Source organism: Diachasmimorpha longicaudata, chromosome 10 (assembly GCF_034640455.1).
Source record: "Diachasmimorpha longicaudata isolate KC_UGA_2023 chromosome 10, iyDiaLong2, whole genome shotgun sequence".
Taxonomy (NCBI): Eukaryota; Metazoa; Arthropoda; class Insecta; order Hymenoptera; family Braconidae; genus Diachasmimorpha; species Diachasmimorpha longicaudata.
Genome location: NC_087234.1, coordinates 7,582,140 through 7,599,870, shown reverse-complemented (window position 1 = coordinate 7,599,870; position 17,731 = coordinate 7,582,140). Strand labels below are relative to the sequence as shown.

The 17,731-nt window shown below is 37.7% G+C and overlaps 1 protein-coding gene across 18 annotated transcripts in view; it reads left to right on the top strand.

The window, feature by feature from the left end:
* The window catches only part of Mbl (muscleblind), a 147,189-nt gene that overhangs the window by 115,974 nt on the left and 13,484 nt on the right, over positions 1-17,731 (top strand). For 5 of the 18 annotated variants that reach the window (XR_010299749.1, XR_010299751.1, XM_064129365.1 and 2 more), the window contains 4 exons: positions 2,518-2,736; positions 6,826-6,987; positions 9,290-9,331; positions 9,664-9,793. Coding sequence is in view for 15 of the 18 variants with exons in the window: in XM_064129365.1 (XP_063985435.1) it covers positions 2,518-2,736; positions 6,826-6,987; positions 9,290-9,331; positions 9,664-9,793 (553 nt within the window). In the remaining 3 variants the exon portion in view is untranslated. Of the gene's footprint in view, positions 1-2,517; positions 2,737-6,825; positions 6,988-9,289; positions 9,332-9,663; positions 15,104-17,731 lie in introns of those variants that run through there. The other 13 variants (XM_064129354.1, XM_064129353.1, XM_064129351.1 and 10 more) reach the window with 8 other exon arrangements.

Genomic DNA, 17,731 nt, shown 5'->3' with positions numbered 1-17,731 from the left:
CGTTATACATCGCATGTCGCATAATAAATGTATGCTACATCTCTCGTACCTCTGTATGCTAACGACGAATGCGGCACGCGCGCATACACATACACACGTAACACTAGTGCTCCCATAGCTATACGGTTATTCGTAATCACTGGGGACAAGGGAAATGAGCCCTGAGATGGTAATACCATCCTGGGATCATGATCAGTGATCCAGGGGGAAGGAGGGGGGACTTTGCAGCACATCCGATCGATCTGCCGGGTGGGCCGGGGGGGGGGGGTGGGCTGATCGACGATCGATGAATCTCACAAGAGTCTTTCTCCCCGCTTTACGTGCACGCGTGCAGCAAAATGTTGTTGATTTTTTTTTTCACTTTGAAAAATTCACTGTACAAGTTCTACACTAAGTGGTATGTGTGCCTTTGATGCGTGAGTTTGGCTATTGTAAATATGATGAATACACTGCTGTGGGTGAATGGTGCACGGTGAGAAATGCTGGGCGATTGTAGAGTTGAGGAAATTTTGAGCGATGGGATCGTAATTTATTAGATGGAAGTTGTGTAATTCGCAGGCGAGAATAAAGGTCGATAAAAATGACAGAAGGTCCCGTAAAAGGCACGAAATGCTCCCTAAAATAATAGGCAACAGTTAGGTAATTTTTACAGAACGTTCTGTGCTTCTAACTGGTCCCTCCGTATTTTTATCGGCTTTTTATTCTCACTTCTGAATTAGCAAACTGTCACGTAATTTTAATCTAATTTCCAGACGCAACTTAAGTCTCTCAAAATTCTGAAATGAGCTCCAACTCAACGAATCACAGCAACTCCCGAATCGTCTCAATTCCCGATTTATCAATGAAGAAAACAATTAAGATGGAAAAACTAAATCGCACAACACGCCCTCTCCGTTGCTTATGTACTCTGACTCCCTAACAATGCATTCACCCACTACCAAATATTGTAATTAACCGTAGCAACCAATTAACCTGATAACACAACGTAGAATACGATGACTCAGTCGCCCTAGGATCTAGTTGATGTAGTGGCTGATCGTAAATAGCTGTTAAAATAACATCACCATAATCACAGATATAAAACAAAAATGATTGGTCGTTGGAACCGCATTAATTTTATCTCTCGCAAATGTCATTAAAAGACGAATCAATGGGGATAAATTTTCATGGAAAATTCTCAACCTCAGTGGATTGAGAACAGACAAAGGAGCCAACGACCAGGAATCAGGAAGTGAATTTTCCATCGTATCATCTATTGTACAGAGTCGTAGTGATACGATCATCAGAGCGTGCTCAAGCCAAAGTCAAAAGATCAATCGCTACAATTCCCTCCACCTCTTTCCCTCCTCTCGCCTCTTGCCCCTCACCATCCTTTCATCTACGATGAAGCCTCAGCAACAAGAACCTTTCAAGTCTATCTCATGTTCTATTAATCTCATACTCGCTCCTAAATGCTCCATTCCCCCCCTCGGCCCCTCTCCAGTGTACATCGCTCTGTAATATTGTTACAACACAATACAGCCAAAACAGTGTTCGCCTCCCACCCTATTTTCTACGTGCGCAAGTACAGTGGACCCATCGGTACATGAGCCTGGTTACTGCTGAAATGCTCGCCTATAGCGTAGCCATCAAGTTTCCTAACTGTGGATATTGCTTTACCGTTACTGCTACTGAATCAATATCACTCGTCCTGGGTGATTTGATATCTCCGCTGTTGTGTGCATTATGGTTGCCTTGGGAGTCAGGGAACATTTATCGAATTTATCAATGTTTAAGCAATATGCACAGTTCTTTTTTTTTGTATTCATTTCACCGAGTGAAGTAATTGTTTTACACCTGTCCTATCACCGAATGATGTTAAACGTTAAGAATTACCTTCATTAATGAGTAAAACCACTTGATTAATGTTATTACTGGTATTGTTATGCCCCTAGATTTATAAATTAGATGGGAGAGTTGAGAGGTTCAACCGGAATTTGTTTACTTGTTTGCGAAATTCTTTATTCAGGGGGGGGGGCTACATCCGGGATTTTTTTGGAAGGGAATTTCAGGGGTGAATTTCGCGACTGCAACTTTAGAACAATGCCGGTATTTATTTTTATGAGGAATGGGGAAATATGTTGAATAATTATTGTTCATTAATAATATTCTTAGAGTTTAATTTTGAGGAAATAATTCAGATCCTTCCCTTGAGACATGAAAAATCCCAAACAAGTTGATTTTTTCTCGGCTGTTCATCAGATTGAAAATTGTAAATGATTCTCCTCAATCAACATTTCGTGCAAAATCAATTTGAAGTAATTAATTTCGTCCGAAATGGTTCGGCTATTTCGGTGGAAAAATCATTTCTGAATTTCAATCTTCTTAGGCTCTCCAAGTATTATTTTCTGTAAAAATCACACCTGTTCTTCCTCAACATGTCTTCACCCACCCTAACTTTTGGCCCCCACAGTGAAAAAAAATATATAATCCCCCATAGATAGAGTGCTATGCCATGCGTGTTCGCTCTTGCTGTAGGTATGTCGCGAGTTTCAACGTGGGGCGTGCAAACGCGGTGAGACGGAGTGCCGGTTTGCGCACCCCCTCGAGACGGTGCAGGCGAACGAGGACGGTTCTGTGACGGTCTGCATGGACGCTGTCAAGGGCCGATGCAATCGGGACCCCTGCCGCTATTTCCACCCCCCTCTGCACCTACAAGCCCACATTAAGGCCGCACAATCTCGGGCTAGCATTGCGGTAATGCATTCTTTCTGTCTCTGTCTCTGTTTTCTACTCTCTCTCTCTCTCTCGTCTTTCTTTCAAATTCCCCTACTTTTGTTGCAATCCACAAATCCTTTTAATTTTTATTCGAATATCACGGGACAAATTTTCGATCAAAAACCTCATAACGGTTGATTTCTTCGCGTTGAATATGAATTTATCTCGATAACCAAAGGTTTTACGGAAAAGTATCGCTATATATTTTTTGTTGAAAATTTAATTATCCGCAAAAACGGTTTCAGCATATTTTATCGTAGGATCAATGATTCTCGAGCAAATGCGCAATTAGCAAAACTCCGAAATTCGACTCACTTCCGAATTGTTTTTAATTAAAGAATAGAATGATTACTTCTTATTTCCAACATGTTCGCTGAATACTTGGGCAGGAGAAGTGAGGAAGAGGAGTTTTTGGGGCTCGAAAAGTTTCAAAGCTCCGGAGTTTCTCGCCGTCTTCCATTCCACCTGGTTGCTCTCCACTGCCAAAAAATTCCGAGCGAACATGGGGCTCTCCCACGGAGGGCCTCGTAATTCTTGAAGTATACTGCAGAAGGCCTCGACTTTGATTTTACCTCTTTGATGCAAAAAAAAATGAGTCACTTGCAAAAGCATCGACTGATCAAATTTTCTCATTTACCTGAAAATAGTCTGTTCAATTTATATTACGCGAAATTGCCTGTACCAGGGGTAAAAGAGGGGAATATTTGCAAGGCCAATTTAATCCTTGATATTTTTTTATCTCTACGATTTCAATATTTTCCCTCATCCTGTCCCCCTTCGTTTTATTTCCCATGTTTTCATTCTATTCTCGGTTTGTTGGGTTTCGTGTTCAAGCTTCGGTCGCTGCGTCGCCTATCGTCAATCCACCAATCGATATCTGTCATATTGTGCAATTCCTCCTGTCGTCATTATAATTATTGATATTGCGATTCAATGAGAGACCTATTATGATGAAAATATCTAGTGTGAATTGGTTGAAGCCTACGCAGCGGTCAGAAACTCCACTGGGACGTGAGGATTTCAAATAAAACAGTGATAAATAATTAAAATTTTAGGAATAATGAAATTTGCCATTCTTCGTAGTGCCATTGAATTTTATTTATGGGAAAAAGATAAAATCTTTGACATTTCACTGAAAATTCAAGGAATTCTTTCCGTTCAAAATTTTTTATTGAACATCCCCATCGATAATCTACTAGAACTGTCTAGTAAACGTTCAACGTTATTGGTTTTTTTCATACGCCATAACGTGATACAAATTCCCGTGATATTTCGCCTCAAAAAAAATTGCACTAAAAAATCGCCAATTAAAAATGGATTAACTCAGCGAAAAAATTTCTGAAAAAAAAACATCCCTCCACAATGGAGATCCTCACCTCCCAGTGCCCCACCCAGTTTGTTGCTTTTGTGTTCGTCCATCTATCAATCCTGTTTGATGTAAGCCATGGAAGTAGTGTGTAGTCCTAGTAGCAGTTGAATTACCCATATTACCATTTTTTTAAAATCATCACAAGAACACCACTGTTTTCTATTTTCTCTCTTTCTAGCAGCCTATCGCAGCTATCGAGGTGCAAATAAACTAGTTGCAAATACACCAAATATTACGAATATATTCATCACCTTGACTATTTTGATTAGACCATAAATGATGCAGTTTTACTACCTTCGCTGTAAATCCAGTCGCATCTTTATCACTCGATTTACTTGGAAAATAGTCACCTGAGATGTTCACTCGTTAATGGCTTTCGTCTTGTTCAGTAGAATATTAACCCCGGAATGGAGTGATAATGATGCAACAACGTAAACTTGTAAATAAATAGTAGTTAAAGTACGTACCCCTTATTCATGAATGATTAAAGTGAAAAACACAACCTTGCTGACAAGCTGTGCTGCACGATAATTCCCGGCTATCAACCCCGCTGCTGTTTGCTGCCCCCCAACACAAAAAAAATTAAAAAGCGCCTCTACACTCCTCACCAACTAGAACTCAGGATATATCACTCGAGCTAACGAGGCAAATTACAAAAATATATGAAATGAATGATTGAACACGAATGGATCAAAGAGAGATACGTTGGATATCAGAAGAATAGAAACGTCATATATCAATCGAAATTGAAGGATTTACTCTGATTATTCATTAAAAATTGAAACCCGACGATTTTTTTCTTCAATTTTTCGTTACTTTATCCTTCAATCATCTTTCATTTTTTTCCCATTACTCGACGTGGCAATCACCACCAGGAATTAACAAGATCCATCTGGGGGGAGACTATTTCAAATTCGTTATTCGGAACTATTTTGTTCTTTTTAACAAGAGAAAAGAATTTTATATTATTTCAGAATCTGAAGAGCAATTTTTGATTAACATTTCTCAATGATAAAGTCTCATTGTCCGTTGTATTTTTCAAAAATTTCCATTCAGTATTTTTTATATTTTTTTGTTTTACAATTTCTGTATATTTTTCTCTCGTTCTCTCACGAGTCAACTTGAATAATCGATCATCGGGGGTACCTCGAGATAGAGAAAAAAAAAATGAAAAAAAGAGGAGGAATTTTCAGCAAACATCAGCGCACGGATGACCACGCCACAACGTCCGGACACGAAGAGTATTCACGGGCACCAATACCGGCAGTACCAGCTTGTTAGCAGGGAAGTCTCATTCTCTACAATGGTCTTTAACATCAGAAGGGTGCATTACTCAATTTATATGCATTTTATGTAGTAAACATTGATTATGCGCTCAGAGAAAAAGACTCTAGGGCATTACGAGTGCGAAAAAAATTTTTTTTTGGCCTGTACCAACTTTACACAACATTTTCTCGCACTCGTAACGAATTATCCGATTTTCTCTGTGCTCAATCTATCACTGAATTTCACTTAAAATTTGACAAAATGCACCCTTAGATATTATAGCGCCATTTAATTGGATGTTTGTCAAGTGTACCACACAGTAATGCCCTGTACACAATCATTACACTGTCTTTCTGATACTGATCCCCCTGACACCTGCACGTACACATTAGTCTCACGTGTTTTCATTCACAAGATTACGAAAATCGCACATTCAGCCCACGCCAAACACCAGCAACGACAGCGAACAAGGAGACGCATTGAGACATTAAAAAAAAACAGACAAAAGTACGAGATATTTTCTGAACAACGAGACGCGAATGTAATCGTAAAGAATAATCTCAATTAATTCCAGGTGCTTGTGGGAGAAGCGGTAAACTCTAGGCTTAATGCATAATAATTTTTATAATTTTTGTATTTTGGGCCTACTGCAATTTGAAGCAAGGGGTACGAGCAACAGCTATCCCAGGACCCGTGATTAATAGCTAACAAGGAAGACTATAACTCGACACACACCACTCGCTAAACATTAATTTATGCCAGAAATGCCAGAGTATAATTTACAGGAGTTGCCAGTGCCAGAAATGCCAGCGCCAGTAGACGAATGGGAGCCTCGTCTCTACTCAATACATTTCTTATCTATTCTCTGTGCAATATCTATAATTTTTCATGTCATTACATATTTTTTAAATTTACTTTTTCGTACAGCCCACATTTCGGGGTGTGATAAATACTGATTATTTGCAGAATTTCGGGGTTGACGATCATGGAGATGTCGATAAAATTAATCACCACCTGATAATTATCGTATACTATTGATTTATTCGCAAAACTGCGTTAGACTATCTGTATTTAATGGATTATTTGTAATTTCAAACTATATTTCTGCCTAAACGAAGCCTCAACTTATCTTTTTTTTTCTTTTTTTGATTTTTATCTTGCCCTCTTGCTGACCGATGCTTCATGCTTGCTGAATACAAATCTTCGTGCCGCTTCGCTACCTGCCAATTAACGCCTGCGAACAAATTTATATACAAAAAAAAATACCGCCGACGATAAATAAACTGTCCCGAATGCACGACTGACCAATCACCACCCGCCAAATAAAAAATACGATATCATTCGATAAATGGATCGGCCGGTGCAAACAATCATATTACTGTAAAAATATACTGAATGGATAAATGGGGATATGTCGGAACGGCAATATGCAGACGGGAACGTTGTCGACGAGTGTCACGGGATTGGGCGCTATGGCTGGTGGAGTGTCAGGTGTGCCTACATCGGCTGTCTCTAGAGGACTTCAGAATGCCAGTATGGCGAGCATCGAGCTCGGAAAGAAGCGGATGCGCGACACCAATGATGACCTGCTAATGGTACCACGGCTTTTGCATGGTGTACACCTTCCTTTCTGTAGATGGATGAGAGCAATTATTCATTTTTTCACTAATTCATTTCTCATCTGAGAAAAACAATGCCATAATTTTTCCCTCAAATAGTTGGTAACTACATTAGTCACATCTCAAGAATTGCTAATTCAAATTCCGCGGATAATTTCAAAATAACTTCCCCTGTCATCTCGACAGAACGACCATTGCTTCACTCTGGAAATATTATGAAAATGAACAATTGCTCACAACCACAGATAGTTTCTACTTTTAAGTTTTACATTAATAGTTAATTACGATTGTAAATACACTGCCGAGCGCGCTTAGAGCTCTAGCTCCTCTAATATATGAAAAACAATTGCCCCATTGTCACCAATTTGTCCAACCTCGAGACGTCAGAGTCTGTAAAAGAACTAGTTCATCACCAGGAAACGCTTAACCATCCGTCAAGAGTTTCCTGGGGTGCAACAGATTGATTAATTTAGCTTACTCTCCGTTATGATAAAATGATTGGAGAAACTTGCGATTCCGGACGATTTATTTCTCTTCCTTCTCTCATTTATTAATTTCTTTTGGTCTTGTACTTCGGAGCTTACGCCTCGTATTGTATTTATAGATCACCGAAGATCAATCTATATTTTATTTCAAGTGCCACATCCCAAAAGCCTCCTCGATTTACTTTATCGATTCGCTCTCTAAAACCAAGGGAGAGGAGACCTTCTGGGAAGTCTCCAGCACTTTGAAGTTACACTAGAAAAAATTTTTAATTCCAAAAATAATGATTTAGTCAAAGTTTACAATTCACTCCTCAAAACTGAACGAAATTAATCGAGCGAGCGAATTGTGTTTCGTTTGTAAATTTCAAGCTTGCGCCGATGATGCATGTTGTGCTTTTTAAGCCCTTCTCCCTCCCCACCGAGGTGATGGTACAATGGACGTCATCCCCTCGACGATTACATGAATACAAAGTGCCTCGAGGTGTTGTTCATTGAACAGCTTCGATGAAACGTCTGCATATATTGATGAATTCATAATATATATGTAAATGCACGGAGAAAAAGAAACTTCGAGAATTAAAAATATTATTTTTAACTTGTCAAAGTTATGATTCTCTTCTCTGAGAGGAGAAATGAATACAGTATCACGAAAAAAAATAATAATTCTTGAGTTGAGAAAATAAAATAAGTCACTCGGTTATTTTGCAATACTGTCCATATTTTTGCCAGAAAATTCCAGTACACCTTTTGAGAATTTTTACTTAAAAAATTCCCTTCTAAGCGAAGAAATTGCTTTTGTAATATCAACTCGTCTATCCCCCAAGTTTGTGCTAAATCCTATGCTTATCACTTGTCAATCGTTATTCAATGTAGAGTCACGTCGAGTTTAACCGACGAGCACGATAGACTGCTTCCTACACTTGCAATATAAATTATCCACTTGACAACAAACATATTTTAAACCACACGAGCTTTCATCGCCGAAATCTCTCGAGTTTGGACGAATGAAGTTGAGAAACATGAGATAATCAATCACGTGGCAATCGGGCTTGAGCTTTCGCACTACGTTCGCAGCTTACGACTAAATTTTTTCGAATAAACATTTTATGTTGCTTCTGCAGATTTACATTCATTTTTGACAGAAAAAATAAACGTTCGCTGCTTTACCACGATCGTTTTACTTTCTTCCACTCTTCACATCTCTTGCGTTTAATTTTTTTTTTAATTTTAAAAGAAGGCATTAGCTTATTTTTTCCACTCGTGATGTCAGTCGTAACATTTGTCCACATTTTTCTCGCGCTCGTGATTGACAATCATCAATAACACAATTTTTATTAAACGTATTATTTATGTCAAAATAACGTTCGGCTCTTGAATATCTCCTCATCGTGCTTAATGAATGAAATTAAAATTTGTTCGAATGACATCTCGCTCTCTATGCAGGAATCAACTGTAGTACAAAACGCGTCATTTTACCGACATTATTCAGATCGACATATGTCTGTTTGTTGATTGTGTTATCACCACGTGATAGAGTCAATTTTACAGTTTGTTTAGTCCAGCAATTGTCACTCTCGTCGAATGGGCAACGTCGTCCTCAAGCTGCGTCATCGGCACAACTTGTAAATAACTAATATTTACCATGTTCGCCCATTATATACCCAATCCGATCTCTCACTCCTTGGCTCCAGAGAATGAAAAAAGAAAGCCAAAAATAAAATAACATCACAAAAAAAAACAGCTTAATGCCACACCCTCGAAAATAGTTGAAACCTATCCTGTCTTTGTTGCAGATGGAATCAAAGTCATTCGGGTCTTTCTACTACGACAATTTTGTAAGTGTAGCACCAAAAAAAAAATAATCATTAGAGAGCATTCTATGATCCGCGCTACGAATTCTATCCAAATCACGATTTATTTTTCATTTTTTTTGGCATTCAATCGTTCCAACCCAGAAAAATCGTTGACAAAACGAAGCAAAAAAAATTAGAGGCAGCAGTGATCCAGTCGTTGGGAGCCATACACTAAATCCCACGAGGGCAACCGAAACGAGCGAATCGTTGAGAGAAATCTCGACGTGGCTCGAGCAATGTTATGATTTTTATTTAATTTAGCGGTTAAAAAAAAATGTGGAATAATTGACGATTGTATTTTCTCGTGATTTCAGGCCTTTCCGGGTATGGTACCGTACAAACGTCCAGCTGGTGACAAATCTGGTATGCCAGTGTACCAGGCAACTGGTGCAACGACCTATCAGCAGTTAATGCAGCTGCCGCAGCCGTTCGTGCCTGTGTCATGTGAGTACGCTGGAACACCACCCCTTCCTCAAACCTCTAACCAGTCGATATCAAGCGTTCAAAATTCAATACAATCCCAGGCATCATCTAGCCTCGCCCAAGTATCCGAATCGAATGGTGTTATGGGTGTTAATAATCCACCACCACCACCATCGGCAGCCAGTGGTGGTGGTAGTGGATCAAATGCAAATGATAATAAACAGTTAACGTCAAATCACGATGGTGAAAATGTTCGTAACTCTCCCGAATTGAATCACTCAAATTCACCTCAAGTTAATCAACTAACGGCTCACTCAGCTGGTGTATCAATACCAACAATGACTGGTATGACTACCTCAATGCCGAATGTACCAAATTTCTCAATGTCCAATATCGTATCACTTGCTAATGCGAGTATACATCAGGCCAATGTCAATTCAATGGCCAACTATACAATGGCAAATATGGCGCACTTCAATGTACTGAACACTCTGGGAATGGGCCACAGCCTTACTGCAATGGATCCAGCAGCACTGGCTAAGGAAGTTGCCCAGAAGAACTACGCAAAGGCCATTAAGATGCAGACAAGCCAGCAATATGGAATCAATCCACTGACAGCATTAAATTATACTGGTGTTGCCCTGAACAAGCAGGCACTTGCTATCAATCAGTCGCAGGCTGCAGCTGCTGTTGCAGCCAGTGCTCAGACACGTCAGATGCTTCCACCTGGCCTTGCTGGCATACCTGGTGGACCACTCAGTGGACAATTACCAGCCAGTATTCTTCATCACTATCAAAGGCCACCGAGTGCCACACCCATCAATCCTTACTCCCTAATTCGTCAGCATCCGATGCTCCATTCTCCGTACGTACAGGCATCATTCCCAGGTGTACCTGCTGCTGCTGCACTCCAACAAGCCACTAATCCCTACGCCCAAAATCCCTATGCCATGATACCTGGCATGAGTGCTGTTGGTGTAACTGGTGTAACTGGTGTACCAGGTGTACCAACAGCTGTACCTGGAATTCATCAGGTACCCACTGCCAATCCTGCAACGATAGCGGCACAACCACAGGTTGCCATTCCCGTTAGCACAGGTGTCATAATGCAGCCGTACAAGAAAATGAAAACTACGTAAATATTGCGTTGCCTTGGTGAAATTTAATTTCAATCTGATGAGGCAGACACAGTGGTGTTGATTAAATACAAGAATATAGTTTCATTTTCTAGTCAGACATTGTCGATGAACAGTGCCTTAATGACTCGATTCCCATTAATATCCTGTCGACTTTGATAATATCGAGTCGCGCGACGTGTGACTTATTTTTAACACTAGAATTTATTTTAATCAAGTAGTATACGTTATATATATTTTTTCACACAGCATCGTGGTAAAGACTGTTTTAGGTTTTCTATTTTATCCTTCGACATGTTTTTTGTCAACGTCATTAATATTGGTGGTTATTTTTTTTTGTTCTTGTTGGAGCGTGTTTTTTTTTCGGGGAATTGTGCACCAAGTTTTTCTTCTCAATGGAATCCAATGAATTGTTTATTTTTTATCTTCATTGAGACTTGAGGAATTGTTACGATGTAGTGGATAAATGTCACGTTAACGTCAATTCTAATGGATTTTTAACGATATTTTTAACAAATTGTCTTGAAGTTTAGTCACGTGTCTAAGCGCACTCTTGCCGCAATACTGCGACAAATCGCAGTCATTTATATTTGAATTGTTTTTAATTTATGATGTATGTTATTGTATCTATCGTTTAGGTCTATTTGTTATCAATTATGTTTAATTTTCTCATATTTACGGATAAACCGTACTCATACTATTCAAATTGGGAGAGTTACATGTCACGATAATGAGTTGTCGTGTATACGCCTCGTGTTTCGACATTATGAAATTAAAATGATAAACAATGTCAACCACTGTTGATAAAACGAGATGAATAATTTTCATCAGTGATAAACGCAGTGTTTTTTTTAATACAAAAAAAAATTAGCACGAACGCCATCACGATACACATTCACCAAATATTAACGCGGCCAATGCGTTTAATAAGCAGAGTAACTAATGTATTGTATTTTTATTAGTAAATATTACCGATAGGTCCTTGTCAAAATAACGTACGACATAATCTAGAAGTAAGTGTGTGGATTATGTGAGAAAGTGCATGAACGACATTGAACAAAATAAAAGGGAAATTAAATATAGACATTCGGATGAAATAAAGATTTCGTGGGAAAATAAAAAAAAATACACTTGCCAGTGATTTGAAACACTTTTTTTTTACAAAATATGTCTTCAAGTACATTTATTATACATTTATTGAGAGTAATAGAGGTCTATATACTTGTATATACGATGTCTCGTACCAAGTGGGAATAAAACATTTATATATTAATATATTATTGATAGAGATGTACAATTGCAGGACATCTGCATGTTGGCATAAAAATTTGTGTAGTGATTGTATCATTATACTAGATTAGGTAACGACGGTCGTTTAATAATGCCACGAAAAATTTATGATATATAAATACCGAGGGGAGATTGCTATGAGCTCTCGGAGCTGGGGATAATTCAGAGAATTTTATTGAATCATTATTGCAAAGATTTTAATTCCGAAATATCATGGTTGTCCCAGAATTTTTTGTCCATTTTTTCCTCCTTTCAAATAAATAAATAAATGAACAATTTCTATTTCGGATTTTGTTTCTCGTTTTAACTCGAATGTTCCTGCAACAGTCCCCAGTTTTTTACATTCATAGTAATTTTTCCTTGAACAAGGAACTTGGAGGTGAGAATTTGGGCGTCGACACAGTCAACGAAGAAAAATAATCCTGATATACAGGTTGAAAGACCAGCTGAGTTCTTTGCTGGCGAAGAAAGGAAAAAAATGAGAGAAAACCCCTGGCGTCGCCCGTATTCCTGATCCTCCGAGCTCTTTGATCCTCTATGAGATTAAAAATGGCTCCTTCGGGCACAACGAAACTCACGCATACTTGCAGACGAGAATTGAATTAAGAAAAAAAAATATATAAAGATGAAACAAAATATTGAAAGAAAACTAAGAAGCCTTTATAGTTTGTTATCTACGCGCTGCATGGAGGCAAAGCCTCTGGGCGCACCGGAAGTCTTCCAATATGAAGCTGAAAATACTGAGCAGTCCTTTTTTTATTTCACTTCGTGTAAAATTAATGTACGAGACGAAAAAAAAACATGAAAAAGATTTATTATCGAAAATAAACGAACAAAAAGTGAGGAAAAAAAGTGGGAACCATTTTTCATCTTAGAAAGGAGTGTACGAGGGCCGTCCATTGTGATAGTATAGTATAAAATAGTGCCCTAAGCGCATAAACAGTCATCTCGAGTTTATGTTCAATACATGCCTACTTATATGTGGTTATGTAATAGATTAAATAGGGATTTTTTCAGTAATCAGGCCGGTTCCATACCGAGGAATTTAAAAACAAGGGCGATATTGAAATTAAAGGATTTATGCCTAGCTTGCAAATACCGGTATTCTAGGGTTCTATTTCAATGTTAGTTATTAAACAAGAAGGATATTTTAACAATGACACAACAGTTTTTATTTTCCTTGATTTAAAGAAGGAATTATGACATTGACCAGAAGTTCATGGAGGACATTAACGAGTACAATGGGATTACCAATGGATTTTCCCGAAAATTAATCGACTCGGAATAATTTTTTATTTTTAAGAAGTATCAAGAGCGACTTCCAGATGAAATTTTGTCAAGCTGCTGTGTCACTGTTAAAGCATGCCGAGCAAAATTATAAACATCAAGAGAGAGGGTGGCTGGTTCGGATTCAAGATCCCAAGGCCTAAAGACGATATTTAATTTTAGTTCGTTATTACGAGGCACCACAAGCCCGAGAATAGTCACTCTGCAATGTTCGTAAATATGATCAAAGAAAAATATATTTTAATCGTCTTTCGTGCTTAGTGTTATTGTTTAACTAGAATTTTTGGCTTTTCTAAATTGTGTTCTAAGTGTGTTATAACTAATCCAGAGTTTTAATGTCGTTGATAAAAAAAAGAATTGAAAGAAACTAGACTAATGTCATTGAGCCTTGGTCTCTAGAATCACCGAAACACAGCGAAAGTGCCTTCCCTTGCACTAACACTCCACTGCACACTGAATACGAACACCGAGTGAGAGTGGGAGAGAAAGAGTTTGAGAGATTAATGAAATTAAAATTGATAAACAACACTTGATTGATATAAATACGCCTAATATATAATACTAGATTTATATATATATATTATACAAATAATATATATTGCGCAATAAAATTGTTGCATATAATTTGCGTGCAACGAAGATAAATAAACATACATATACACGTGCAAAGAGACACATAAAAAAAATGAAAAAAAAAAATTTAACATCTAAGATGTAACGATATATACATGCATACAGGTAGTATTTATTATTCTGTACTGTACCGTCTCTGGATACTTCATGTACATTGTTTGATTACACATACACAACATCCACTCGCCTATATATTATACTTGTACTGTTCAAAAGAGATGAACACAATTTTCGTGTAACTCCGGGTATGCAAATGCCGAATTTCGCGCATTCGTTGATTCACCGATAATAGGTAATACACAGAATGGTTATTGCTTTTGATTAAAATACATGTAAATTACCTGGGATAAGTCTCGGATAATGCAAGTGACCTATTTCGGCAATCAATGTTATTAATCATTGATGAGAAATTATTGAGTAATAAAATGACGTTTTGGTACTAGCACTCGAAATATTAATTACCGAATGCGCTTCAATTACGGGGGCATATGCACGCCTGGGTGTTTTATGATTTTTTTAATCTTCTTTCAAATCGTCAGGAGTCAGCCAGTATTTGTAATAATAATGCTTGATAAATGCATGAAAATATTTGTTTTATTAATGCTTCTTCTTATTTCATTCTCTATTTCTATTCAACGATTATATATTATCCTGAGTCAGCTAAATATTCCTGTAATGTTTTATTTTTATTATTATATTACTCGTACAATGAATATTGCGATCTCTGCTGAATAGCCTATCATTTTTAAGCCTTTACTCGCTTCCTGCTTCCCTGAATATGTTCCCTGTGAAATAAACATGATTATTTAAGTGGATTATTACTGAATATTATTAGGACTTTGGTGCTTGTGCCATACACTGTTTCTACGTCACTCCTCTGAATTCCTTGGACACATTATAATTATTTTCATCACCCCCATTGCAAGGAAGTATGTAATATATTCTCTGATAGATTGAATACAATAAAAATTATGAATATGTGGAAGGTTTTTTTATCAATCGTTAATATCATCGCCTTGGATCAATTTCGTTAATCAAATCAAGCAATCGAGTCTTTAAGGATATCCGAATAACTCAGGCAATTCTTTGCGAATTTTTTGTTAATGAAGATTATTTGCACATTTGAGACTGGAAATTTGGTCTCACTATTCAATTGAAGGGAACCGATTTCAACTTCATGAATTTTTTTGTATATTTGCGTGTCTGACGTCTGGGCCGAACCTATAAGATTATGTAGAACACCTGTGCACTGTTGACGAACGGTCAATAGAATTTAGGCCAAGTAATAATTAATTGGAGAAAAAAATTAATGCAAAGTCCTCCAAAAAATTATAAATTCTTGGTAAAACTAAAAGGCTATCTTCAGAAAAAAAAATACTGCCTTGAACGAAGCACTCGGATATCCTTAACGCTCCATCTCCATCCCTAGTTATTTGCTTTGAATATCACATGTACCACGGACCATTAAATCGGGTGTTATATGCTCATCGGGGACCATAGAGTCCGCTGGTTTAAACGTTGTGCTAAAATTCCTCGCACTATATCCCACTTTCCTATCAATGATCTCCATGAATGCTTTCAGCGCTTTAGATACGATGATGGTGAGTGGTACAAGGGTTTACAGCACAGGTGATTGTTATTTCACTGGGCCAAACAATTGCCAATAATGGAGAGACCTTTATAAAATTTTAGTCGGGGATAATGGGGTTTTTGCATGAGTCATTATATGAAAATTTTTAATTTCACATTCGTTATTTATTAAAAAATATCGCTTAATGTTGCTTGAAAAAATGATCTTCCACAAGATGCAAAAAAATCAGGCGGCTGTATCTATAATCATAATTATAGCTAAAATTATACGTGGATCCGAGTACTATCTTTCATTCTGTTTCGAAATTCCACGAAACTCCTAAAATTTTCTGAAAGTTTTTTTTTTATATTTTTTCAAGAATTCCCAATAATATCGTTGAAAGCTTATTAGAAGCCTTCTCCAAATTTTCCACAGGCATTCTGAATTACGTCTAAATATATCCGCATCCACGTCAATAACCGTATCATGCAAAAACCCAAAATTGTTATTCCCCATTGACACCCCTAACGATTAGACCGTAATGGTCTCTAATTTTAGTGGTACAAAATTATTCTCCCATTCCTACGACGTTTAAAAACAGCTTTAAGCAGTATCATATGCCGTAGAGAGTGCACGAAACACGCCACGTGCATCGTTATTTGTAAAACTTATGTAACCGCTTCAGCCAGTCTTATATGGCGCATCGTTTATTCGCACTAGATCAATACGACAACAGAGTAGACTTAACGCGAAGTAACAGTGTTTTTACGAAGAGAAATATGTGCCAATTCGCCTTACATTTGTTCATCAAGCCATTATTTATATCGATAGCTGGGTTAAATGCACATTATTTCTCCTTTCTTAAACACATATCTCCGCCTAGCGAGTAAGTTGTTGCAGCTTTGCCGCATCCAGGCTTTTAAAGGGTACACGCAGGACGCTGACTGGACAAATGGAAGTTGTGATTCATCTGGAATCGAGGGTAGAATCACACCTATGCTACTTTCAAAATATCCAAGTGAGCGAGGAACGAGTGCAGATTTTTAATGTATGATGCTATATATTTGCTAATTCATATTGTTTTGCGGTTTATCGAGTCTTTGGCATGACATTTTTACCCTGACAATCTGTAATTAAGGCTTTGACTATTTTTTCATAACACCTTACAGCTTTGAAACAGGAGACTTTCCTTATTGTGGCCTTCGGGGGAATAGGGACGATCAAAATAAAATCAAAATACTTTTAGTCAACTTTTTATTCGTTTCAAAGTGATTTCCTATAGTTTCTTTTTCCACTGAAATATTTTTAAGAGACACCCCTAGTGCACAGAGAAGGGGTACTCTACAACTCCTCATTCTCCATCCCTCTAGCCCCGAATCTGCACAGCTACGGAAAGTCGACCGTATCAATATTCGATGATAATTTCTCTTTGTTCTCCTAAAGCCAATTACTCTCATATTTATTTTTCCATTGCAGCTCTTCACAACTAATCGATAATAATTTACAATGATTTCACATTTATTGGGAATGCTGCATGATACGCAAATCCGTTCATGATCTTTCTTTACACTTTCTGTTTCATGCTTGCCCCGGACTTGCTGCACGACTCTGAACCGAATGATTACACCCAAATCCTCCACAAATAAATATAAATCACTGGAATGCTTCATCCCTATCCTCTCCCCGGAATATATAAACGAATATATTTGTGCACCTGGCGGACGTCTTCGATATCCAAAATTATCGGTAAAAATTTATTCCTTTAAACTCGATGATATCACTTTTAAAAAAATCATCATGTGGCGACTGTGGAGTCATCACCACTGGTAATAACCGCATACCTTCGATTCTTCTACCCCCTAACTAATGAATATATTTAACGAATTCACTCTCTTGTCCGCTGTGTTCATGGATGATATGAAAACGATTTTTTAAAAAATGGTGTTGGGCCTGCCATCTCTCACGACAACACCCTGGATTGCTCGACTGGTCGCCTTCACATGGTTTTCAATAAACAATATTCAATACCGAATAAATTACAAT